Here is a 26,328-nt window from a genome sequence, read left to right as displayed (position 1 = left end):
ATAATAAGTAAGTAAAATAAATAACAGTTCAGATTGTGTTAAAAAAAAATCATTCTGTTTGTTTTTCACCTTAGCAAATTTATTTAACTGTGATCAGTTCCATGCTTGATTTACAGAGTTGTCATAATTAGCTTAATGAATAAAAGCAAATAATTTTAAAAACATTTTATGTAAGTGAAATATTAAGGAACTTGATTACAGTGAGACAAGAGATCTTTGAATTTTCAAAAGGAATAATGTTTACAAACCAGTTTTCTCTGGCTCACTTTATAGATGAATAACAGAGGGTTATGTTTATCCTCTTTAAGTGTTAGCAAAAACATTACCATGGGATGGAGCAAAAACATTACCATGGGATGGGCTGAAAAGACGCCTTTTGAGGAGCTGATCGAAGTCATTGGCTGTCACAGAATCACTTGTGTATGTTGGGAGAGGAGGGAAGTAGATGATTTCATGCCCAGTTTCACAGAATGGCTTCCTCTTGCAGATAACAAAGGAAACTTTGAAAATGTTTTGGAAGAAATTGCTGAACTTCGACGTGAAGTTTCTCATCAGAATGATTACATCAGCAGCATGACAGATCCTTTCAAAAGACGAGGCTATTGGTACTTTATGCCACCGCCATCATCATCAAAAGTAGGAAGTCTGTGATGCTGGGAGTGTATTCTGAATTTTCTTGAAGGAAATGTGACAATATTCTCCCAATTTGTGAAGAAGGTGTCAAGAGCAATATGTCTTGGCTAAGCCATGCATTGAGTTTCTTAAGTGTTTCTAATATTTGAGATGAAAATAGGGCCTTCTCAGGAATATTGCCATTGCCCACTCGTGCTCAGATGGTATGTCCTGGGTCCCCGATAGAAGATCCTGCAAAGGGATAAGGTGATGGGCGCAGAGGGCCTGTTGGAAATGGGTATAAAATTGTGCAGAGGCTAACAGAAAACGGGGCCCCTAGATTTCATTTGATTTTAGCCAACCTTTCATCTTGTGTTCACTGAAATCTAAGGTGCTACATGGGGTGCCATGATAAATGGTTTAGCCCTTGCTCTCAAAGACATTACAACACTGTTGTCATTACAACAGTGGCATGCACATGATGACAGTCTTGATCTATGTGCTTTGCTTATAGAGAAGCGTTAGGGATTCCTCCCATGGGGAAGCTGGGGAAAGAGGACTTCACACACCGCCATGAAGTCAGCACTTAGCGCTCAAGGCATGGGCTTTTAGAAGGGAGGAAATGTGTGGAAGGGGAGAGTTGGTTTAGCCGTGGTGAGTCGCCATGTGGGGCTGGATGGTTGGATGGGAATAGTGAAAGGTGAGTCTGGAAAAGTAGATTGGGCTCATGCTTTTGAAAAGGGCCTCACAATCTCTTGCAGTGACCTGAGGAAGCCTTGGGAACCAAGGCTGTGTGTAATGTGATCAGAGCCAGAGTGTAGGAAGGATGATTGGGCTGAGTGTGGGGGCCTGACTTGCAGCAGGTGAACTCGGGGTGGTGGGGGTGGGGACGTGGAGCTGTATGAACTCATTCCGTGAGGGACAGCACCCGGAGCTGGATGTGCGGGAGACGAAAAGTCAGGGGCTTGGGGGCTTGAAGGTGGTAAGCGAGGAGAGGACGGTAAATGGCCTGCATCCAGAACAGAGGGTCTGGGTGACATGCTGCTAGAATCAGCTGACAGGCAGCAGCCAGGGAGAAGTGACTCTGACACACTAGGATCCCAGGGCTGTGTAGACTTAGCCAGAATCCACACATCCTTGACAACCAGGGCTGGAGGGGGAAGCTGTGGAGGCTAGATGTTGTAACATTGTAAGGCTGAGCTGGCAAGGGTCTGGAAAGTAGACCTATTTATGACTGGGAAGGAAGGAGGGGAGCAGAGTAGAGCTTTGCAGCCACACCAGGCTCCCAGGACAAGAGCCTGATAATACCCCAGATGGCCTTGGAAATTCACTTCATGGGTTGACCATCAGGGTCCAGGCAAAAGAGGGAAACCACCAGGAAAGACGAGAACTGGCGAAGAGAGGCTGACACTTAGGCAGTTTACCTGAGACTGTAAATTGTGTCTTGCTTCTGTCTGAAAAATGAGAATTCTGATCTATGACAGGAAACTAGTTCTTTCTCAACTTTGCTACATCTCAACTTTGTTCTAGACTTTGGCATTTCTCCAGCTCAGCCTATTCATTTCAAATAAGTAAGGGGCTCTTCTCTCATTTATTTTAGGTTTCCAGCCACAGTTCCCAGGCCACCAAGGACTCTGGTGTTGGCCTAAAGTACACAGCCTCCACTCCGGTTAGAAAACCACATCGTGGACGGCAGGATGGAAAGGAGAACAGTGGGCCTCCACCTGCCTCAGGATACTGGGTGTATTCTCCTATCAGGAGTGGGTTACATAAATCGTTCTCAAATAGAGGTAAGTTAAATCACGGGAGGGAAGTTTCGTTTCTCATTTATTGGTTGCCTGAAATCCATTAAGACACAGTCCAGGCTCCTTAGCTGGCTCTGCAAGGCCCTCCTTGCTGTGGCCTTGGCCAGTGCCCTCTTGTCTCCCCTCCCATTACTGTCCTGCAGGTCAGCCATCCAGCATCCTAAGATCCCCATAGCATGCCATGTTCCTCTTACCTCCAGAAGGTACACCTCTGGGTTTTAAACCTTGTGTTTGGAATGTGCTTTTAACTTCCTCTCCCAAACCTATTCCTGCTCAACCTTCAACAAGACTCAGGGCCTCAAACAGCACTCCTCTACAGAGCCGCCTTCCACCCCGCTTGACCCAGGCCACCTGAGTGGCTTCTTCACCTCCTGCACTCCTGGAGCAAGGCAGGTGCTTTCATCCTTGTATCGTGGCATCGATTAGCTTGACTAGAATGAAGTGTTATATGGGTCCATCTTCTAAAGCTCCAGGAGGAAGAGTCACCCTTGAAGTGAATCCTAGCTCTTTCACTATGTTGCTGTGTGATCCTAGGCAAATTATGTCGCTCCTCTGAAAGTGTTGAGTGTAAAATAGGAGTATCACCTTATTTTATTTATTCAGGAGCTGCTTATTGAGTGTCTGCTGTGTGCTAGGCTGTTGCCATCAGTGATAAATGTAGATCCCGCTTGTCAGGGAGACAAGCAGGAGAGCCAGCAGCTTAGAGAGAGCCATGCATCATGGTCGTGGAAGTGCCGAGAGCTGAGGTTCTTACCGCTCATCTCTCTACATCTCTTTTGGTCTCTGCTGTAGCCTGAAGCGGGCACCCAAATGGTTGCTGAATAAAATGAACAAATGAAGACAGAAAAAAAGCGAATCAACAGATAGGCGTAGGAAAAACTCAAGTATCAGCCACTGAAAATAACATGAATGAATCCTTGTTTTGGTCTGCTTTTCAAAAGTGCTTTTGACCTTTTTTTGCAAAGTTTCATTCTTAGGTCTCAAGGATTTGGACCTTAATTTAAATGCTGCTCGTCTTTACTAAATTTGTTTACCGAATAAGCCACAGGGGCAAAACACTCTTCTGTTTTCTTTTTTTAAGACGCAGACAGTGGAGGAGATAGCCAGGAAGAGAGCGAGCTAGATGACCAAGAAGACCACCCATTTGTACCTCCTCCTGGATACATGATGTACACCGTGTTTCCTGATGGTTCTCCTGTACCCCAGGGCATGGCCCTGTATGCACCCCCTCCTCCCTTGCCCAACAATAGCCAGCCTCTTGACCTTGGCACTGTTGTTTATGGCCCACCTCCTGTTGGGGCTCCCATCGTGTATGGGCCTCCACCTCCCAACTTCTCCGTACCCCTCATCCCCGTGGGTGTGCTGCACTGCAATGTCCCAGAACACCATAACTTGGTAAGTGGAAAGATGTAAGACCTGCTCCCACACTGCTCCCATGGGAGACTGAATACGGTTATGTGTGTAATGACGTGAACTCTCTACGAATGGACTATGTCCCAAGTGTGTTTGTAAGGTTGAATGTTTAGAATGGAGTAAGCATTGACTAAAATACTCTGGTCAGAGGTGAGGGTACCAGGCCAGTCTGCAAACATGTTCAACCATCTCATAACAAAATGCTTTCAGTCCAGAAATTAACCATTTTTGGAGACTTTGTTGTATGTTTTTCTGTTGAAAAGTACTGATATGTACGTGTAGGTCTATTCATGTAGTAATGGCTGCATTTGCACACACATGGATACATACACGTATGTGTGTGTGCTTGTGTATCCACACATAGGAGCATACAGCAAGGCCGTGGTGGGGATTACCTCTGGGTGGTGAGATTCATGATTATTTTTTTCTTTTCATAATTATTATTATACACAGATTTCATACTTTGTTTTTCGCGCTTCACATTACAGGCATTTCCCCACGGTTTTACAAATGTTTTTAAAAGCCATATTTTAATGATTGCATAACATTTCTTCTTTGTAGGAAGTATCGTTAACTGTGTGAATTCTTAGTATATTTCATATGCTTACCCTAAGGCTAGATTTCAGAAAATGATTACTTCCTAGTCACTAGCTTGCTTTAGACCTCTGGTTCTAAAGAACTACGAAATGCACTACGAACTCCTCCTTCAAACTCTATAGAGACCTAGAGCTCTTTAGCTTTTCCGTTTCCTCCCAGCAGAGTGAGAGGAAGACAAGGACTAGGACAGTCGGTCAGACTAGTTGCCGAGGGCCTGCCTGCACGTGCTCCCGGAGAGTTGACAGGGTAGTCACTCGCGTGGCCCTGCCATGCATCGGCACGTGTGTTCACCGCGGTGCCATCCGCTCGGCATGTGGTCCCCCCTTAAGCAGCTTCTGTTACCCGCCAGCGGTTCCCCGCTCCTCTGTCCTTTTCTCGCATGCCTCCTAGATCTCTGTGCATTTGCGCCTGCTGTTTCTTCGGCTTTGATCTTCCCCAGGTCATCTATTCCTCAGAGCCCAGGCACGACCCCTCTCCCTCTGGGCAGCCTTCCAGACCACTCCCCTCCCCTGTGCCCGGAGGAGAGAGAGACCTCTGTTCTGTCCCTTCTGCTCTTGCTGACCCCCGGAGGTAGAGATTATGCATAAGAGGTGCTTGGTGAATGTGTACCGACCTTAGTGGGGCTGACGGGAAAGTTAAAAGCTCTGTTAGTTCATCAGTTTCATCTGTGGGATGTGAAAAATTGGCTTGGTTTAATTAATTTTTCTTTTCATTCTCAAGTCTTAGAAGCTAGCTACCGCCATTTTCATGTGGTTGGTAGCACTGCGAGCACAGTTAATTACAGCTTTTTGCAAGAAGGAAGAGGACCATCTGGTCATGTTCACAGTACTGCATTTTTTTTCTTTGTTCAGGAGAATGAAGTTTCTAGATTAGAAGACATAATGCAGCATTTAAAATCTGGGAAACGGGAACAGTGCATGAAAGCACCCAAGCTGCAGTCGGAGAAAGAACTCGCAGAGCTGCAGCATAACATTGATGGTCTTTTGCAAGAGAAGAAAGACTTAGAGCATGAAGTAGAAGAATTACATAGAACCATCCGAAAACATCAACAGCGAAAGTAACTATTATTAGCCGTTTTATCTTAATAATTCTGATGAATACGGTATTGGCTCATTAAGGTGACCCAAATCAGTGTTGTCCAGCAGAACTCCCTGTGATCCTGGAAGTGCTGTAGCCCTTTGCCATCTAGAACAGTGGTCACTAGCACATGTACCTGTCGAGCGCTTGAAATGTGGCTAGTGGAAGTAAGGAACAGAGTGGAATTTACATTAAAATAACAGCTGTGGGGTGACCCCCAGGCTGCACAGCACAAGTCTCGTTCTCTTGGGCAGGAACCCACATCACCTCTTCTTGGAGGCCTTCGTGGAGAATGGCATTGCCATCTGCCCTCCCCAGTGACCCTGGCTAAAAACATGCGAGCTGTCCTCTGCTTCTCTTTCCCTGCTTCTCCAAACCTCCAGCTGGTGTCCAGGTCCTACAAATAGGCACACAGAGCTGTCAAGCTGGTCTGCTTTATCACTGCTGCCCTGGTCTTTAATCATGTGTCAACCTCAGTCGTGATAATAGCTTCCCCCTTGGCCTCCCACATCCAGCCCCCTCTCCATTCTGTCCTTCACATAGCTACGGATCTGAGCCTGCCCCTCTCCCATCTGTCTTTACAGGTGAAGGTCAGGGATCCCCTCTCACATAAAGCCTTTCTCATCTGTGGCTCCCACGGTCTGGGCTTGGCAACCTTGGGCATCGCACTGTTCACACCATGACGTAAGGAGCCCAGGGTCGGTAGCTGAGCCTCTCTCTTTGTGCACCAGCATCGGGCACAGGTTCCGTTAACAAATGCGTTATCTGCTGAGTGCGTCAGGTGGATAGAAGCCCATTTTCTGCAATAGCCCATGAGTTAGGACGGTTCCCCAGTGTTTTGTTGTGTAAGCCAGACTGGTCCAGGCACCAAGGTTGTGGGGAGATCTGTGGCGGTCACAGAGGTGAGTGAGCTCTAGTCTCAGCCTTCTTGGAGCTCACATGTGACTGGCTAGTAGACCTGGCAGGGAAAAGCAAGGGTCAGACCAAGAGAAGATGGGGACTAGATGTTTGAGGGTTTCAAAGATGATCATGCTGTTACTTTTGTAGGTGTGTGATGGGGGAGAGGGCTTTTATTGTGAGGTTTTTGGAGGGAGGATAGTAAAGCAGTGGAATCACCACTTCTTTTTTTAGGCATAAAAGTATAGTAAATGATCATTGTAAGAGATTTGGATAACATAACATGTTCAAAGAAGAAAGTAAAGATCATCTGTGTGCTTTCATGTAAAGAGAAAGAATCTGTTAATATGTTGGTAAATTTATTTTCATGTTTTTCTGTCATAGTTTCATTTTCAAGTAATTTTGACATGTTAGCCTTGAGTTAATCAATCCTGTGTCTTGCTTTCTGATTTGTCAAATACTGTCACTATAATTTTACTCCAGCAAAACAGGAAATCACAAAATTAGGTAGTCTTTGAGGCAGCTGGTGAGCTACGACTTGAAAGATAGTTTCAAGGGAATGGATGATTATCATGGTAGTAGTTTATTTTTATACCACAGAAGAATAGAAATATCAACATTGTCTTGACAAATGCTTACCCTCCAAAAAAAGAAAGAAAACAACTACATCATACTTTACACGTACTGTGCACTTAGTGTCAGCAGTATACCATGTTTTTTAAAAAGATTTATGTAATTATTAGAGAGAGCGTGAGCATGTGCATGCATGCCGGGGGCGGGGGGAGAGGCAGAGGCCGAGGGTGAGAGAGAATCTCAGACTCCCTACTGAGTGCAGAGCCTGATGCAGGGCTTGATCCTAAGAACCTGAGATCAGACCTGAGCTAAAACCAAGAATTGGATGCCTAACTGGGCTGTTGACGTGCTCCCACCAGTCACCATGTTGAATAAAAGGGTAAACATAGGCCTGAACATGATCCGATGTAGCTGTCTCTCTCTCCCACCACTTCTCATATGAAATGAGAAAATCATCATACATCTTTTTATCAGGCTGCAAGTGTCTGTATCGTCTACATTTTAAGTCTCTTAATGTGTGTGTTTTTTAGAGATTTCATTGATGGAAACGTTGAGAGTCTTGTGAATGATCTAGAAATAGAGAAGTCACTCAAACACCATGAAGATATTGTTGATGAAATTGAATGTATTGAGAGGACCCTTCTGAAGCGCCGTGCAGAGCTCAGGGAAGCCGACCGGCTGCTGACGGAGGCTGAAAGTGAACTTTCATGCACGAAAGAGAAAGTATGTTCTGTTGTGGTTTGGGGTGAGGCAGCTTACTGTCGGCAGTCTGAAGGACGAGAAAGAAAACATGATGAGAACGCAGTCGTCCAAGGCAGACAGTTGGGTTCTGGGCTGCAGTCTGCTAGTTAAGGAGTTGTGAGAATTTGGGCAAGCCACCTAAGTCCCCATCTTTGCTCTCCTAATCTATCAATTCAGGCCAAGAATACCAAGGCTGCTCACTAAAGGGTTAAATGAAGTAGTATATATATATATATATAAATATATATATATATATATATATATATATACACACACACATATATATATACATATTTTTTTAAATAAAGATTTTATTTATTTATTTGAGAGAGAGCATGCGCACAAGAGTTGGGGGGAGGGGCAGAGGGAGAAGCAGACTCCTCACTGAGCCAGGGAGCCGAATGCGGGACTCGATCCCAGGACCAGTGGGATCGTGACCTGAGCCGAAGGCAGATGCTTAACTGACTGAGCCACCTGGGTGGCCCTAAATGAAGTAGCATATTGAAAGCTGCTGAAGTCACTAACGCACCTCACTTCCTTACCCTGTGTGTTTCTTTTTTAAATTATTTGGCTTTTGGATCTCTGTATTAAATAGGTCAGTCTTCTATTCTTCTAAAACAGCAGTGGATCTCAGAAGACTTTTTCCTTCTATTACTTTGTTCTCCACCTTGATATAAAATAAAATATTTTTTGGTCTGAGGTAGTGTTCTTGAGACTTCAACAGAAGGAAATCAAGAAGGAAAAGGAGCTACCTTTCATTGGGCCTCTGCTCTACTATGTTTTATAAATAGTGCTTCATTTCACTTTCCTGGCAGCCCTGGAGGGCAGTGGCTAGCCCAGGTCGCCTAGCCCAGGGTCACACAGTTCAAGTTCTGCCTCGCCAAGAGAGCTTGCTTAGTTTGAGGAGAATTCCAGCGTAAAGAAGTCCCAGACCCACGTGGAGCATCTCAGGAACTACTATTTTTATGTTGTTACCTCAACATGGATGGATCTAAATGAACAGAAATCTATTACCCAGGAACCGAAACGGATGTATTAGAGAAAGTCTGTGAGTGATGGCTTTAATAAGAATGGAAAAACATCCTAGTGTCTCTTCAGATGATCAGTTCCTCCTTCTACATGTTAGATGATTGTGAGCATAAATTCCTAGAGAGGAATTTATCACCGGGATAGAAAAGAAAATTAATGATCCGGTAGTAGGCAGAGATCGTAAGTGAACTGCAGCTAGTAAGTTCCTCCCCCTTCCTCCTCCCAAAACAACTCAGGGAGGCAGCTTGCTGCGAGGGAGGAGGATGGAGGAGAGTGGTGGTTTATAACCATGCTAGATGTGTTAAAACCTAACGTAGAAAGAGACTGAAAACTTAGAGATGGGACTTTGCAGAGCACACGGTGCATTTTGTCCAGTGCTTTGTTGCCGAAGCTGACCGAGCCCAGCATTCTGACGTGGGAGGAAGTCCGGTGAAGCGCCGGCTGCTACAAATGGATAAAGGAGACGTGGTTTATATTCGAGGCGGATACCAGTCCGCCATCACAAGATGAAACCTTAACCATTTGCGATGTGGATGGAACTGGAGAGTATTCTGCTAAGCGAAATGAGTGAGTCAGAGAAAGACAATTACCGTAGGATTTCACTCACGTGTGGAATTTAAGAAACAAAGCCGATGACCATAGGAGAAGGGAGGGAAGAATAAAATAAGGCAAAAACAGAGGAGGGAGATAAACCGCAAGAGACGCTGAGCTCTAGGAAACAAACTGAGGGTCGCTGGAGGGGAGGGGGGTGGGGGGATGGGGTCACTGGGTGACGGGCATGACTGAGGGCACATGATGGAACGAGCACTGGGTGCTGTGTGCAACTGAGGAATCTCTGACCTCTACCTCTGAAACTGAGAATACACTATATGTTAATTAACTTAAAAAAAAATAGCTGTTTGGGAGCTTGCCGACCCTTTTGCATCCACACGAGGTATTTAGTAGACTAGTTTAACAGAAGCCTGTGACTTTAGTGCAAGCGCAGAACCCGAGTGTTTTGCCTGAAGGTGAGTCACTGCTCAACGAAGTGCAAACCAGACACTATTTTTGGACCTTTGATGACATCGTTTTAAGCCTCTTATTTTAGAGAGAAAAAGGAAACCAAGTTGATAAAAAAGAAAACTAATCGTGTGTTTTTGAAAAGGAAAAAAGAAAGAAAAATCTGTTTTGGCCATATCCTGTATGGGAAGATTTTTAAATCAACAAAAATATTTAGTATTTGTGTTTCTCATCCATAAATGAATCATCTTTAATAAAGTTTTATTTAGCATGATAATACAGCACAGCAGTTATCTCTTTGAGGAGGAAATATTGGTAAAATCGGTTTGTTGTTCCTGGAAATATTTTTAATTAAAAAAAATAGCGTAACAATTTATAGATTATTTTTAAGTAAAAAGATTCATAGCCTCCCTCTTAGAGTGCTTCTGCCATTTCAAATTTATTTTTTTTCAGCCAACGTAATCTCACTAACATTCTTCCATTTTAAAGGCTACACGGTATTCCATTGTGCTGATGCATTATCATTTAATCTATTATTTGTCAAGTTGTATATCAACATACAATGAACATTTTTGTGCAGTAGTTTTTTTACTCCTCTGAGTTCTTAGAATTGGAGAGTCAAAGTGAATGAACATTTTAATCAGTCTTTTTGGATTGCCTTGTTGTTTTCCAAAAGAGTTGTACCAACCTACACCCCCCGCCAATGGCTGTGAGGGAGTATGGTAACTGAATTGCTTTTAACGAGAGTGCCTTTTTTTAGACAAAACATGCTGTTGAGAAATTCACTGATGCCAAGAGAAATTTATTGCAAACTGAGAAAGATGCTGAGGAGTTAGAAAGGAGAGCCCAGGAAACTGCCGTTAACCTCGTCAAAGCCGACCAGCAGCTGAGGTAGGTGGAGTCCCTCAGCTATTCCATGAGATTCATGAGAAGTTTGGTTCTAAAAGGATAATAATTGCCTAATGATGAATAATGCAGGTTAAGTCTAAGGGGCCTTGGAGAATAAAGCAGTGTGTTTCAGATTGCTCCAGGCTGACATGAAGGATTTGGAGCAGCACAAAATGGAGCGAGAGGAAATCTTGAAAGAAATAAACAAAGTTGTTGCAGCAAAAGACTCAGACTTCCAGAGCCTAAACAAGAAGAAGGAAGTACTGACAGGAGAGTAAGTACAGCCTGTGTCGGGCTTAAGGGGCTCATGGTGGAAGACAGCTCTAGGGGTTCAGCCTCACTTCAGATCTGGTCTAGTACTGCTGGTGTTTGTAGGCTGCAGAAACTCCAGAAGGACATTGAGACTGCACGGCACAATGAGGATCAGCACCTGCAGGTCCTTAAAGAGTCGGAGACCCTCCTGCAGGCCAAGAAAGCGGAGCTGGAAAATCTGAAAAGTCAGGTATGGCAACAGGTGCCTTGAAGAACCAGTTCGTGCTGCTTTGAAACCTATATCATTTATAATCATCATATATAGTTATAAAAAAGTAATGTATGTCTGATGGTAGAAAAGACTGGAAAATACAAGATAAGATATAAAGCATAAATGAAGCTGTATCTCCTAGTGATGTAAGAGTAGAATCCAACCCAAATTTGAATCCCAACTCAATAGATTGTTAAGTGAAAGAAGTGAGTCTCAAAACAGGATACATCCTGAGATCACTTATGCTAAATGTGTTTATGAACACTTGTATTTTTAGTCTATATCAAAGCACAAAAGCAGTCATCTGATAAGGGGGGCATTATGAATATTTTGTTTTCTCCCTTTTGCATGTCTGTATTTTCTGTTTTTTTACATAAAAAAGTGTGTGCTGTCCTTAAAATTGTAAGTCATTTTTAAATTTACAGAATGCATAAATCCCTGCCTGACTTCCATTGCCAAGGTAGTTGTTGAATGGAATAGGGTACAGATGTGGAAGTATTTTGAAAACCCTAACTTGAGGGATAATTATTATTATCATATTGTTTTTCCTATGATTTGAGTGCTTTTATGTATGTGAACTCAAGATCTTTGTTAGACATTTTATGCAGGCACCCCCGGCCTGGCCCTCCTCACTCCTGGCGGCTGGGATCATTACAGTTAGGCTCTCTCCTAACTGCCCCCACTACCCTTAGCTGGACCCAATAGTCTCCATCACAGCAAGCACTGAAGGTTGTTGCATGGCCTTTGTCAAGCTTTGTGTTCTTCCCTGTTCTTGCTTGAATCCAGGTGTCAGGACAGCAGCAGGAGATGGCCGTCTTGGACAGGGAGTTAGGACACAGGAAGGAAGAGCTGCATCTCCTCCAGGAAAGCATGGTCCAGGCCAAAGCTGACCTCCAGGAAGCGCTGAGACTAGGAGAAAGCGAAGTAACTGAGAAGTGCAATCACATTAGGGTGTGTTTTTCACTGGGTTTTCTTAAGAGTCCTAGGATGACGTAGATTTATTTTGAGATATTTTAACTGCCCCCCCCCCCTCCAAACGCAAATACAGATTCCAGAATCTCGACCCCTCTGTACTATCAGTTTGATGTGGTGGTACTCATCCGGGTGGTGGCTGCGGCGGTAGCTCTCCCACAGAGGTTCTCTGTCTCTGTGCCTCTCTCGTACCATTTCTTCTCCAGGATCTGTCTCTGTGCCTCTCTCGTACCATTTCTTCTCCAGGAATAAATATGTTAGTTTAAAATAAAATATAGTGTGGTTCTTGACATAAAAGGCAAAATTGAACTGGTTTCCGGATCAGAATTGTGAAATTTTTTGAGATGGTTAATTAAAAAAATTGATTTCAGTGTAATTTTGAGTCATAATTTTGTGGAACAGAGTTGACTTTTTTTTTCTTTTTTCTTTTTTCTTTTTTCCTTTTTTTTTTTTTTTTTTTTTTTTTTTGCGCAGGAAGTAAAATCTCTTCTGGAAGAACTCAGTTTTCAGAAAGGAGAACTGAATGTCCAGATCAGTGAAAAAAAAACTCAACTTGCACTCATAAAGCAGGAAATTGAAAAAGAGGAAGACAATCTTCAGGTAGTTTTAGGGCAAATGTCTAAACATAAAACTGGTAAGTTTAAAGGAGAACAATCCTATAAATTTAGTTTGAGTTTGGAAATGTCTCTATTCCAGATCACAGAAAAAATACAAATGGTGAAATAAACTTCTTTTAAAGTTCGACTTTGTTACAATGAATAAGGAAAAGCAGCATCATAAGAGGAATGTGATATTTTCTGCCATTCAAATTGATGAAATTTATTTAAGAGCAAAATAGTCATAATCATTCCAACCATGGTGTGGAGAAGGAAGACCACTTAACAGGCTGTTTAATAGAAAAATAAATTGGACCAATCCCCCAGTGTTTCCATTCTGAAAAGTCAACCATTTAGCCCATTTCTGGTTACTGAGAGAGGGCAGGCATTCATATACATTGCAGCAATATTGTATTTATTTATTTAGTAAGTAAGTATTTCCTTGTTTCACAAGTTAAGCTGGCTGAATTGGATACTTGCTGCAAAATTTATATCAATAAAATTTGGAAACTTGGCCAGTTTTAAAGCCATACTTTTTAAACATTTAATGGCATACAAAAATGCTGATGGGAAGACTGAAGAAATAGATGTAAAACTGAATATAGAACGTAGTCCCGGTTTGTTTTGAAAATGTGTGTGCCTGTGTGTACGCATGTGCACGGTGCACCTCACCTGCACACTTGAATGTGCACGCGCCCTCCTAGAAGGAAACACGTCAAAATTCCAATAGTGATCATCTTTGGATGGTGGGATAATAGTGGGTTTTCATTTTTTTCTTTTTACTTTTTTCTTGAAATATTCTATAGTGAGCAAATATTTGTATAATCAATACTTAAAAACCTATTATTTTAAAAGATAAAAAGTTGTTATCTGAGTTCAGCTTATGTATTTTAACATTTTTCCTATTTATTTTTTTTAAAGATTTTTTTTTTATTTGAGTGAGAGGGAGACAGAGCACAAGCATTGGGGAGGGACAGAAGGAGAGGGAGAGGCAGGCTCCCGCCCGAGCCGGGAGCCCAAAGTGGGGCTTGATCCCAGGACCCCAGCATCAGGATCTGAGCTGAAGGCAGATGTTTAACCAGCTGAGGCACTCAGGTGTCCCTTTCCTAGTTATTTTTATTAAAATTCATTTAGATAGAGTAATTGCTCTTAGAGCTAGATCTTTGTAATCTTATATTAAAATGTTTTTAACAAATTAATAAGTTTAATAAGTTAATGTTTAGCAGTATTTTAAAGGATTTTTTTTTTCTTCATTAACATACAGTTAGCTCCAGGGCGCCTGGTTGGCTCAGTGGGTTAAGTGTCTGCCTTGGGCTCAGATCATGATCTTAGAGTTCTGGGATCAAGCCCCACTTTGGGCTCCCTGCTCAGTGGGTAGTCTGTTTCTGCCTCTGCTCTCCCCACTCTTGAGCGCTTGCTCTCTCTCTCTCTCTCTCTCTCAAATAAATAAAATCTTTAAAAAAAAGTACAGTTAGGTCCTTTAATTCAACACAATATATATGTTTTGATGGCCTGTTATTTCTTTTTCAACAGCATTATTTTCTGTTTCATTTTGTAAATGTTTCCAACTTCATATAATAGCATGGACCATGCTCTGTTCCTCTTAGAACTAAAGAATATTCTGGACATGTTGCAACTTGAAAACAATGAGCTGCAAGGTTTGAAGCTCCAACACGACCAAAAGATGTCTGAATTAGAGAAGACTCGGGTTGAAGTGCTGGAGGTAATAAAGCCGTTATACCCTTAGCCAACTGCAGTCTTTCTCTTTGGGCATGTGTGAGTTCCCTTTTATCTGATTTAGGAGAAACTGGAGTTAGAGAGTTTGCAGCAGGCAGCCCTGCGACAGAGAGGCGAGATAGAGTGGCAGAAGCAGCTCCTCCAGAGGAACACACAGGAAGTAGAACGGATGACTGCTGAGACCCGAGCATTACAGTCGTGTGTTGAGTCTTTGTGCAAAGAAAAGCAAGATCTCGAAGAAAAACAGGACAGCTGGGAAAAGAAGTTGGCACAGACCAAACGGTGAGAGCAAAAACCAATAGGCTTGTAAGATCCCTTCCTGAAGGCTAAAGCATGATAATGCACGCCGTAAAAAAGAGTGGAAAATAGAGAAAAGGAGAAAAATAAATACTCCATGAATTCAGTATCACAGTACAGCTCACCAGTAGCATTTCTGGGTGTATTTACTTTTAGGCTTTCCCCCTCCCCCCCCCCCCCAAGCACTTTATAAAATAACGTGTTGTAGATTTTTTTTTTTTTTTTTTTAGGTGAAATAAATGCTGGAAGATACAACTTAAATGGAGGGGGATCCCTGTTTGTGGGTAGAAAGGCAGTACTGTTAAGATCCAGTTCTCCTCAAGTTGATACATAAATTCAGAACAATCACAGTCAAAATCCCAACAAACTTTTAAAATAGAAATTGACAGGTTCTGAAATTCATGTGGAAATGCAAAGGATGGACATAGGATAGAATCTAAAATTTTATAGCTGTGGCACCAAAACAACCTTGAAACAGAAGAAAAGTTTAGGTCTAACACTACCTGATTTCAAAACTCAGTATACAGCTGTGGTAATCAAAACACCGGTACTGGCGTAAAGATAGAAAAAGCAATCAGTGAACAGAGAATCGAAGGTCCAAAGTACACAAACGTGTGGGCAACCAATTTTGACAGAGATGCAAAGGTCTCTTTTTCTGTAGAGAAAAGGTGGTATTTTCAAAAAATATTGCTGAAACAGTTGCATATCCAGAATCCCAAAAATGAACTTCAGCCCACACCCATACCATTCTTTAAAATTACCTTAAAATGGGCCATTAACATGAATGCAAAGCCTTAAATATAAAACTTCTAGGAAAAGACGGGGAAAAAAAAAACCTTTGTGACCTCGGGTTAAACACCCAAAGCATGGTCTAAAAGAAAAAATTAGTAAAATTGAACTTCATCAAAATTTAAAACTTCTCCTCAAAAGACACTGTTAAGATAATGAAAAGACCTGTCACAGATTGGGAGAAGAATCTTTGCAACCACAAATTTTCAATAACGAGCTTGTGCCCAGGGAATATATATACAAAGAATTCTCTTGAGTCAATTATGAGAAACCAAACAATCCAGTTTTTCAAATGGGCAAAAGATTTGAACCGACATTTCACTTAAGATGAATGGATGGCAGGTAAACACACAAAAAGATGCTCAGCATCATTAACTGTTAGGAAAATGTAAATATAAACCATGATGGGATATCATTACACACCTATTAGAAGGGCCAGATGCTGGCTTGGAACTTTCATACACAATTGGGAGGGTAAAATGTTAGACCACTTTGGAGAATAATCTGGCAGTTATTTAGAAACTCTTACATACATTTACCAGAAGAGCTAGCCATTCCACTCCTAGTTATTTTTTCATGAGAATTGAAAGCATATGTTCATACAAAAAATGATGTACTTTAACGTTCTTAGCAGCTTTAACCTGGACACAACCTAAATGTCCATCAGCTCGTGAATGAGTAGACAAATTATAGTATATCCGTAGCGTGGAGTACTATTCAGCAATAAAAAGGGAGTGCAGTATTGGTACAACACCATGGACCAATCTCAAAGTGACTGTGCTCGAAAAAAGCCACACAAAAACAAGCCCGTACTGTATGACTCCGATCATGTAAGAGACCGCTCACGCACGCCTGTTTTTTGGACGATTGTATTTCCTGCTTTTCACTAATCAGAAGGTAGCGATTTATTTTAATCACCAGATTTTTAGAATTCTGCGTGCTATCTATATTAAGGGTTTTATTTATTCAAGAGACAGAGTGAGTGAGAGAGAGCACAGGAGCAGGATCAGAGGGAGAAGCAGACTCCCCACCGAGCAGGGAGCCTGATGTGGGGCTCGATCCCAAGACCTCAGGATCATGACCTGAGCTGAAGGTAGCACTTAACCGACTGAGCCACCCAGGCATGCCACTCTCCACATTTTTATCCCCGATTTTTATAAAACTTTAGTGAGTCGTTTTTCAAAAAACTCTCCTGTTGAGAAAGCTGAAAGTAAGATATCTTTTGAAAATGAGTTGAAGAACCTTAAATTTTGTCAAGATTCATAATCACTCGTGGTCCGTAACTACACTGTGAAAGTGTCACACGTGTGTCTTGTGTGTGCTTGAACATTTCGTGTTTGGTGGCGTGACTTACTCCTCTGGCCTGGTAGGGTTCTAGCAGCTGCAGAAGAGGACAGCGAGATGGAGCGGGCACGCTTAGAAAAGTTGGAACTGGACGCCAGGAAGCTGCAGCAGGAGTTGGACCAACGAAACAGGGAGAAGCTCTCCCTGCATCAAGACCTGGCAGTGGTGCAGCAGCAGCTACAAGGTGCGGGGGTGGGGGTGGGGGGCTCTTTCCTTCTGTCCTTTCCTTCTCCTTCCCCTTCCCCTCCCGTTATTTTTTACTGAGTATACAGCCTTTTGTTTTTCTTCAGATTTGGAGTCTGTTATACAAAGATGAGAAGTCAGATTTTATAGGCTAAAAATATTCCCTTATCAAAACCATATTAATACTTTCATACAGAAAGTATACTATACAGAAAGCTAGTGAGACAGACGTGCGCATTTGTAGAACTGCAGGACAGTCATGCCAGATCCCCGGGGAGGGGGCTCCTGGCACAACCCCATTTGTCTGCGAGTGCACAGGGGCCGTGTCTGGGCGTGCACACTCAGGACGGACGCCTGTCCACTTACCTGCTTTTTGGAGCAGACGTTTACCTTCCTCATCCACCAGCTGTTGGGGAAGGACGCAGGCCCTTCTTCAGGGAGGGTTTCCCAGTGGCCCTCCTCCATCATCATACCTGGAATCAGGAGTTTCTGCAGCCTCTTCTCTTTTTCACGTCTTGCTGAGGCAGAGTCTTGAAAAACAAAACCAGAACTCAGCTGTTCCCAGAAGAAATGTTAATCAAAGATCATCCCCACGGGGACTGCTGTCCATTCCGATGGAAACCGTCTTTGCCCCTTGGTCCCTGCCTCCTGGGTTCTTTTAATTGTTGGCTTTTCTTACTATCAAAATAATTCATGCTAATGGGTATGGGATTTATTTTAGAAGTGACAGAAATGTTCTAAAATTAGATTGTAGTGATGTTTGCACAGCTCTGTGAATATACTTAAAGCCAGTGAATTGCATACTTTAAAATGGGTGAAATGCATCGTATGTGAATTATATCTCAGTAATGCTGTTTAAAAAATTAGTTCATGTTCCTTAAAGAACAATTTAAAAACATAAGCAAAAAGAAGAAATAAAAGTTACTATTGACCTCACCCCTCAGAGCTAATTCCTGTTGACAGTGTGGTGAACATCCTTCCAGAGTTTTCCTTCAGGGTGCGTGTGTGTGTGTGTGTGTATGTGTGTGTGTGTGTGTGTGTGTAGTTCTAAAACAAAAAACGAAGATGCAGATAATACCTTTATTACCAAATCTTGGTAATTATTCATGATTAGAAATTAACTAAATAATTCTAACAATGTTCTTTTGAACACTTTCTGTGTCTTAGACAAGATGCAAGGATTTTATATGCATTTTTTTTATTAATCCTTGCCATATTTTTATGAGATAGAAACTGTTTCACCCATTTACAGATGAGGAAACTTAAGCTTAGTTTCCTTGTGACTTAAGTGAGAAATGACTTCCTCAAGGACCTAGAGCTGGTTAATGACAAAGCCAGCATGCACATGAGATCTTTTCCCAGATTGTCTCCCTTTACATTTCTAGCAGCAGTGTAGAAGGTTTTCATTTTTAAGCCATGCACATCATCAACCCTGGGTATTATCTGTAATTTTTTTTTTTATTATGAAGGTTTTGAACATGTAAATCTAAAAACCTGAGCTCCAAGCCCAGGTTGTACATGTTAACTCTTTCTTTTGATCTTTTAATAAGATGGTACAGCGTAGCCATACCTTTAACAGAAGTTTACATTCAGTTCCTACTTTTTTTGAGGGCTGATGGGAATTTAGAAGATGCATACAAGTATTTATGTAATGTAAATGTTATTTCTGTAGAAAAACAAGAAGCAGTAAACTCATTACAGAAGGAACTAGCTGATGTCCAGGAGCATTTGGACCTAGCAGAACAGGTAAACTTAATAAATGTAATCTTCTGGTTGTATCTTGAAGGCCTGCAGACAATTGGTTAAAATAACAAATCAGGTAGGTTGGTTCCTTTTCATACCTGCAGGTCCCATAGGGCCGTTGATGTAACACAGTCATCTGTCCACAAAACTATGGGTGCAGAGCAGTGATGTTCTCATTTATGTTAGCCCCAGAACTCTTGATTCAAAGTTCTACTCAAAGGTGATAAGTAAGATGGTGGCTAGACCAGAGCCTAAACCCTCGGCCAGCCCCCTGTGGGGGGCTCCAGGCACCAGACGGACCACGTCTTATCCGTGGCACAGACCAGGCCTCCAGAGGCCGGGCTTAGACTTGGTCGCTTATTGAGCAGCAGAGGGACGGCCAACTTCAGAGTAACCGGCCTGCATCTTGTCAGATGTTCGGTGGAGCTGATTCTCGACCCTTCCACTTCTTATAGTCTCCTTGAAGATAACCAAGTGTTGTCCAGTGAGAATAGTGCTCTATAATTTGAGTTTCAAAGGACCTCAAGCAAGTTCTGGGCCTCGGTTTCCACACCATGTAAATTAGACGTTGGATTAGACCTCTGAATCCTTCCAGCTGCCTTTAGGACTCAGTGTTTCTGAGATGTCTAGAACAAAGTATTCCATCTTTAAAAGCTTCTTACATGAGCTCTAATGAATATTTTCTGTGTTGTTAGAAATATAGTAATGGTTTTCAAAAATGTTTAATTTGGGTTCCTTGCAGAGAAAAGAATTTATTTTGTCGTTTTTTCAGCCCACAAAAATGTCTCAAATAGTAACAACACCATGACTTTTAGGTTCATTTTCCATTAGAATTAAGCCTTATTCACAGCTCTCCGTAATCTTCCTAGCACTCTTGGAGGTGGGTGTTGTTTATTCGCACCTCAGTGACGAAGCAGCTAAAGTTCAGAAGAACTGGGCCTCTTAGGTTGTGACATCTTCTGTCATCTTACTTTTCAGATACTAAAAAGAGGAAAAGCTGATGATTAAATTGTAGTCTGGGTGCCTTAAAATAAGTTTGTTGGGATAATAAAGGATGTGGGACTTTGGTGCCTGTTGTGTCAGACTTGGCTGATACCAGGAGGGGCACTGGCAGCCCCAGAACAGAAGGCTTTGTGGGTAGTTTCCATTTGTTCTTTCACATACAGGAGGTGCTCCGCACCACCAAGCGCAAGGACGCACTGCTCAGCGAACAGACCAGGCTCGAGAAGGACGTGGGTGAATGGACGAAGAAGTTTGAAGACTGCCAGAAAGAAGGGGAGACAAAGCAGCAACAGCTTCAAGGGCTGCAGAAGGAGATTGAAGGAAACGAGGCGAAGCTAGCCCAACAAGAAATGGTACTACACGTTTATGATTTTACAGCAAGGATCCCAGTGTCACTCGGGTGAGCTTTTCCCGGGCAGAGGCTGTGCAGAGGATCCCCCCGTGGGGCTAGCTCCCTGGGCTACCCGCTGGGCTACCCGCTTAGCCGGGAGGGATCTTACCCTGCGCTCTGACTCTCTGGGGAGTAGTTATCTGTGGACCATTAAGACCACAGAACACCGGTCCCGTAGAGAATCTGGATGGTGCCAGGCCACCCGCTGCACGAACCCCCTCTCGTGCCGGCGGGGAGCTGTCGGCACAGTTGCCTCGGTAAAGGGAACTCGCGGTCTGTCCCTGTGCACCTCTCCTGCTTTCTCTTGAGCTGGAACCTGGCTAGTGTCCATGACGGTTCCCTCATTGGGACACGCTGTGTTTGTTCTTTTATGACTAAGGTGGTTCTCTATTAAGATGTTTCAGAGACTCCAGAAAGAGCGAGAATGTGAAGAAAAAAAGTTAGAAGCTAGTAAAGTGACTCTGAAGGAGCAGCAGCAACAGCTGGAAAAGGAATTGATGGAGCAGAAAGGCAAGCTGGACCAGGTGCTCGCTAAGCTCTTGGTGGCTGAGGAGCGTGTCAGGACCTTGCAGGAGGAGGGAAGGTGGAGCGAGACCCTGGAGAAGACGCTCTCCCAGACCAGTACGTGTTCCCGAACATGGCGCTGCGGGGGCGCTGCGGGGGCGGGGTGGCGGTGGGGCGGGGCACGCTGGTTGTCTTGTCAAGTGTATCGAGGAGACCCAGAGCCTGGCCATGGCCCAGAGGTGCGCCGGGAGGAGATGCCCAGTTGGTGGATCCTGCTAGCCCGTGAGAGGTGACAACAGGCGCAGAGGCACAGGGCATTTGTCTTTTGTGGAAATGGGATCTGATTCTGAGACTGTGAGGTCTTTGACTTCTCCATATTGCCACCTTCGAGAATGTTGCCACAGGGAGAGACGTGAAGGCAAAGGAATTCCAGAAGGCACTTTGACGGCTTTCGCTGAAGCACACTGTTTTGAGCTTAGGAAACAATGATCCATTTCATCTCACCCAATCAAAAAACAATATTACCAATTCTGTCTGTGTCCCAATTTGACATCGTGAATGGTACCAAAATACTAGGTACTTGCTGTCCTGTCGGTTGGCTCCCTCTTGAGCCGTGTATCCGTGACACTGACGTGGGAATCCAGGGTAAATGATTGTTCCCACGTCAGCAAATGATCTTTTCTCTTTCTTACACTTCGGGGTTTAATAATGCTCAGAAAATGTTCTTTTCCCTGCGGTGGACTCAGTGAAAGGGTTAGGACTCCTAATTTTTCCCCGCAACTCTTGATACATTCAGACCCAACCATTTCGTGGTGGAAGTGAAACTCGCCAGATGTGCTGAGTCTGTCCACAGCAGACACGTGGAAGTGAAGTCTGCACGGGGTATTGCTCCAAAGAGCGCGATTAGAAACATGGATTTTACGTCACGGTTCTTTTTAAGCACGACTTACCGAGTCCTCACCGTGTACTTCCTACACGTTTGCCTACAAGATGCCCATTGAACACTGGGAAGTAGGCGCCTCCTGTAGAAGACCCGGCTCGTGCCCGTGATCTTTCCACCGAGCTGCCTCCCGTGAAGGAGGGGTGTCGGCGCACCTCCCTGGGTTAGCGGTCAGGCGCATAGAAAGCCTTTCAATCGTGTGCGCATGTGCCCTGCCCCTGGGATCGTTCTCCCTGGTCTCACGTTCAGAGGGAAGGCAGGAGCTGTGTGTCGCTCCGGAACCGGCGGACCCAGCTGTGCCAGGAGGCCCCTTCCTGTGGGCCTCTTTCTGGGGTGATGTGGGTCGGGGCACGTAGAAGACCCGGGGAGCCGGCGTGGGTGGCACGTCATGACGCAGCCCGCCCACAGCCCACCCAGGGCCTCTGGCTAAACTACTGAAAATGCTCATTTCAGAGCGACAGCTTTCAGAGCGGGAGCAGCAGTTACTGGCCAAGTCAGACGAGCTGCTGGCCCTGCAGAAGGAGACGGACTCCATGAGGGCGGACTTCAGCCTCTTGCGGAACCAGTTCCTGACGGAAAGAAAGAAAGCCGAGAAGCAGGTGGCCAGCCTGAAGGAAGCCCTTAAGATCCAGCGGAGCCAGCTGGAGAAGAACCTTCTGGTGAGTGCCTGCTGCCCTGCAGCCTCCGAGGAAATAATGCATTTAGATTTTTAAACTAAAGCTCGCTGCTTCTGAGTGTCGAGAAAACAAATCACCTGTCCACCCAGTCCCTACGCAAAGGTCGGTTCTGGTGTATTTGCGTGCACAACTCCGTCTTGGAGCTGGTGGTAGGTTTGCCCGCGTCTGGGGGAGCCCAGCTGGCAGGAGCAGCGGCCACGTGAGCGGGCCACGTGGGCACAAAGGCGAGAGCGCCTCCCCCGGCCCCGGGCTCCTAGACCTTTTTGTCCATCGTTCCCCTCCCCCTCGCTAGGAGCAAAAGCAGGAGAACAGCTGCATGCAGAGGGAGATGGCAACCATCGAACAGGTGGCCCAGGACAACCACGAGCGGGCCCGGCGCCTGATGAGGGAGCTCAACCAGATGCAGCGCGAGTACGTGGAGCTCAAGAAACAGGTGCGCCCCTGGCCTGGGCCAGAAGGCTCGAGGGGCACGCGCTCCCCCCCTCTCTCCCCCCCCCCCCTCGGTCCCCCCCCTGCCCGCTGGGCTCGGACAGGTTGCCCTTCTTGGATAGTTCTTTTCACAGGAGTGTTTCTTCATGGAGATTGTCAAAGCCGAGGATGACAATGTCCTTTAAGTCAAACGTGTCTGTAGACTTAAAATCTAGAAATGCACCTCCACAAGGAAACAGCATTTGTACTTTTAAAATCCCCCTAAGTTCAGCAAGTTCCTTCCGTATGTTAGTTTTCAGAAGAAAAACGGCAGTTCTTTGTGAAATTTTACCACGTCCAAAAGAACTGTGTTGAAATGTTAGATTTTATGCCAGAAACAAGTCACTGCGGCCCAAATTCCCAGGGAGGAAGAGCTGACCCCAGGAGAAAGCCCCGATCCCGTCCTGGAGCCAGGCTGAGGGCACGTGACGCTTAGACTGGGGCAGTCCGGTCCTGGGTGGAAAGTTACACAAGCACGTGACACAGGAGACCGTTCACTTCCCAGGGGTCCCCGACTTCACCTGATGGTATTTGACTCCCTCCTCAGATGACAAACCAAAAGGACTTGGAAAGAAGACAGATGGAAATCAGTGATGCGATGCAAACACTTAAATCTGAGGTGAAAGATGAAATCCGAACCAGCCTGAAGAATCTCAACCAGTTTCTTCCAGAACTGCCAGCGGACCTGGAGGCCCTTCTGGAAAGGAATGAGAACCTTGGAGGAGGCTTGGAGAGCTTGAAAGAGAATTTCCCGTTTACCGTGAGCGACAGACCATCATCTTGCGAAGAGAAACTGAATTTTGGCCAGGCTCACGTGGCGGTAAGGCTGCGCCGGCGGCCCCCTGGGCTTGGGGGGCGGGGGGGGGGGGAGGGGGGCCTGCGGGGACTCTGATGTGTCCCTCCCCCCTGGAAAAGGATGAACAGTGGCGGGGAGAGGCACTCCGGGAGAAGCTGCGCCACCGCGAGGACCGGCTCAAGGTTGCCCTAGAACAGTAGGAGGTGCTGGGGGGCGGGCTCAGAGCTGGGCGCCGCCCGTGAGTGGCAGGGGGTCCGCAGGGGTCCGTTGGGAGCCTGCGTGCCTGTGGGGCGACGCTGCTTCGCCTCGCTCACACCTGAGGCCTTGGGACAGGAAAGCGCCGCCGTGGTATCGGAGGGCCCGGTGGTCGAGAGGCTGCGGACCTAGAGGGCGTCCGGGAGCCCGTGAGGCCCGCGGGGCCGCTCCGCTGTGGGCAGCCTTCGGGGCGTAGGGTGCAGCCTCAGCGGTGCCCCAAGATCTGGGGTTAAGGCTGTAGGTGACATGCGCGGGGTGGCGGGGTGGGGGGGGTGGGGGTGGGGGGCAGCGACGTGCTCGGCGTGAGGCCGAGGGCTCCTCAGATGGAAGTTGGCCATCGGGGTTGGCTCCGGGGGCCTGGGAGGCCGGCTCTGGGGCCGCCCCTGGGTGTCCCTTGGAGGCGCCGGTGACGCGCAGCCCCGGGGAGCCCGGAGGGGAGCGGAACCGCCCGCCTCACGCCGTCCCGCCTCCAGGCCCAGCTCCGCCGCTGCATGTCCAAGCAGGCCGAGGTGCTGAGCGAGGGCCGGCGGCGCACGGAGGGCTCCCTGCACAGCCTGCGGCGGCAGGTGGACGCCCTGGGCGAGCTGGTCACCAGCACTTCGGGGGACTCCGCGTCGACCCGCAGTCTGTCGCGCACGGAGGGTTCGCTCCCCGAGGACGGCCCGCCGGGGCCCAGCCAGGTGAGCGCGAGCTCTCCGTCGCCCTGCGGGTCCCCGGGGGCGGGTGTGTGGGTGGGGACCGGGGCTGCCGCGGGGGTGCAGCGGGGGTGCAGCGTGGCGGCGGGGCCCTCGGCCCGGCCCGCGGCCTCCAGGGCTTGGTGTGTGCGGCGCCTGCGGGCCGGCGTGTGGGAGCTGCACGTGCTGGGGTGCTGGGGTCGGGGCGGCAGCGACCCAGGTGGAGGCCGGAGGCAGGAAGGGCCAGAGAAGCGGGGCCTCACCGCGGAGGCCCCGGACGGGAGGGGGCGGGGCGGGGCGGGGCGGGGCGCGGCCTTCCGAGCCTTGGTCTCCCGCCCTGCAGAGCTCCCAGAGCTCCCGGCGGCTCCCCCGAGGCCCGTCGCGGCGGCTGGACGCGCACCGACCCTGAGGACCCTGAGGACCCTGAGGCCCCTGAGGCCCGGCGTCCCCGCGGTACGTGCTGCCTCCCGGAGCCCCGCTGAGCGCGTCCTGCCGTCGCGTAAGCTTCTCCTGGATGACGAGGCGCCGGGACGCGACCCCCGGCGCCCTCGGCCCCGCCAAACGGTGGTTCTTGCTGTCAGGAACGCTTCCTCCGCGTCCGTGGACACCAGCCTCACGGGAAGGCGCGTCCATGCGGGAAGAGCCGCGTCCATGCGGGAAGAGCCACAAGCGGAACCGGAACCCGGATGCCCGGGCTGGTCTCTGGGCCTTGGAAACGTGTTGCCGTAAAAGCAGCGCCCGCGGCTGCGGACTTGAAGCCCTGGACTGGTAAACTCGGCGGCTGCGGGGCGAAGTGTACTCAGGACTTTTTTCACGGAGACCGTCACATTTTATTTTTGGAAATCTATTTTCATATGAAAATAAAAGATAAAAGCGCCTGTCACGTGCCTTTACGTTTCTTGGATGTGCACAAAGGCCTCGGACCCCGCGCGGAGGGCGCGCCGCTCCGTCAGGCCGGGATCGGGGCTTGTCCTCAACCAGAAACACTCCTTGGTGGTTAATCAGCAGAATCTGACCTGGTGGGAAGTTCAAACCGTTGGACTTTTAAATTTTCGAGCCACTGTAATTAACGGCTCAGCACCAGGCTCTGCAAATACGTAATTTTCCTAAAAACAAGAATAGCAACTGTCGGGAAAGAGCCGCTTTCGGGTCCGCGGCGACACCAAGCTTTAGGATCCTCCCCCCCCCCCCCCCCCCCCCGCCGTGGGCAGCCACGGGCGGTCCGCACGACCCCCCTACCCCCCCTCCCACCTTCCTACTACCCACCCCTCCCCCGGGGGCGGCTCCTTCCCAGGCCTGGGCCGTCAACATCCGGGGTGAACGGGTTACACGCGAGGCAACGGAAGTGACGGGATCCACGCGCACGCAGGAGGTCCTAGGAGGCGTCTATTTTGGAAATAAAACCGGCCCCGGGGTCTCGCGCTCCGCACACTTCGCAGCCGCCGTGCCCGGTGCTGGGCGAGCGTGCGGTACCCTCTCGTGCCACGGGGCTGGACTGGACGAGGGGCCGTGACCCCGTGGGGCCGCCTGCGGTCCCGAGGGACGCGGACCACCTCCCGCCAGTGCGACGGGAGCATCACCAGCACCAGGGAAGGCCCCCAGGGCGCGTTACCGCGGCCCACACTGAGACGCGCCAACGGGGTGAACAGGCACCCGCGGCGCCCCGGGGCAGAGGGCAGGAGACCGCCCCTCCCCGCCGTGTGTTCCGGGGGTTCCACGCGGGAGTAGCAGAACCGGCCCAGGCAGTCGGGGAGGTCTGCCTCGGGCACCGCCGCGGTCGCGGGCGCAAGCGAAGGGAGGGGGGAG

At 47.0% G+C, this 26,328-nt stretch overlaps 1 protein-coding gene across 4 annotated transcripts in view; it reads left to right on the top strand.

Moving 5' to 3' along the window:
• The window catches only part of CNTRL (centriolin), a 75,959-nt gene extending 50,557 nt beyond the window's left edge, over window positions 1–25,402 (top strand). For 2 of the 4 annotated variants that reach the window (XM_055301472.1, XM_055301476.1), the window contains 22 exons: window positions 488–636; window positions 2,213–2,402; window positions 3,499–3,812; window positions 5,279–5,484; window positions 7,505–7,697; window positions 10,504–10,634; window positions 10,765–10,905; window positions 11,007–11,133; window positions 11,941–12,105; window positions 12,601–12,760; window positions 14,330–14,445; window positions 14,524–14,741; window positions 16,916–17,073; window positions 18,745–18,818; window positions 19,982–20,170; window positions 20,604–20,829; window positions 22,106–22,311; window positions 22,622–22,762; window positions 23,345–23,617; window positions 23,713–23,775; window positions 24,322–24,528; window positions 24,866–25,402. In XM_055301472.1, coding sequence (XP_055157447.1) covers window positions 488–636; window positions 2,213–2,402; window positions 3,499–3,812; window positions 5,279–5,484; window positions 7,505–7,697; window positions 10,504–10,634; window positions 10,765–10,905; window positions 11,007–11,133; window positions 11,941–12,105; window positions 12,601–12,760; window positions 14,330–14,445; window positions 14,524–14,741; window positions 16,916–17,073; window positions 18,745–18,818; window positions 19,982–20,170; window positions 20,604–20,829; window positions 22,106–22,311; window positions 22,622–22,762; window positions 23,345–23,617; window positions 23,713–23,775; window positions 24,322–24,528; window positions 24,866–24,931 — 3,713 coding nt within the window. In that variant the 3' untranslated portion in view covers window positions 24,932–25,402. Of the gene's footprint in view, window positions 1–487; window positions 637–2,212; window positions 2,403–3,498; window positions 3,813–5,278; window positions 5,485–7,504; window positions 7,698–10,503; window positions 10,635–10,764; window positions 10,906–11,006; window positions 11,134–11,940; window positions 12,106–12,600; window positions 12,761–14,329; window positions 14,446–14,523; window positions 14,742–16,915; window positions 17,074–18,744; window positions 18,819–19,981; window positions 20,218–20,603; window positions 20,830–22,105; window positions 22,312–22,621; window positions 22,763–23,344; window positions 23,618–23,712; window positions 23,776–24,321; window positions 24,529–24,865 lie in introns of those variants that run through there. The other 2 variants (XM_055301474.1, XM_055301475.1) reach the window with 2 other exon arrangements.
• The last annotated feature ends 926 nt before the right edge of the window (window positions 25,403–26,328 follow it).

Source organism: Nyctereutes procyonoides, unplaced genomic scaffold (genome assembly GCF_905146905.1).
Source record: "Nyctereutes procyonoides isolate TBG_1078 unplaced genomic scaffold, NYPRO_anot_genome, whole genome shotgun sequence".
Taxonomy (NCBI): Eukaryota; Metazoa; Chordata; class Mammalia; order Carnivora; family Canidae; genus Nyctereutes; species Nyctereutes procyonoides.
The sequence above is the reverse complement of the archived record's forward strand: the minus strand, read 5'-3'. Positions and strand labels throughout refer to the sequence as shown.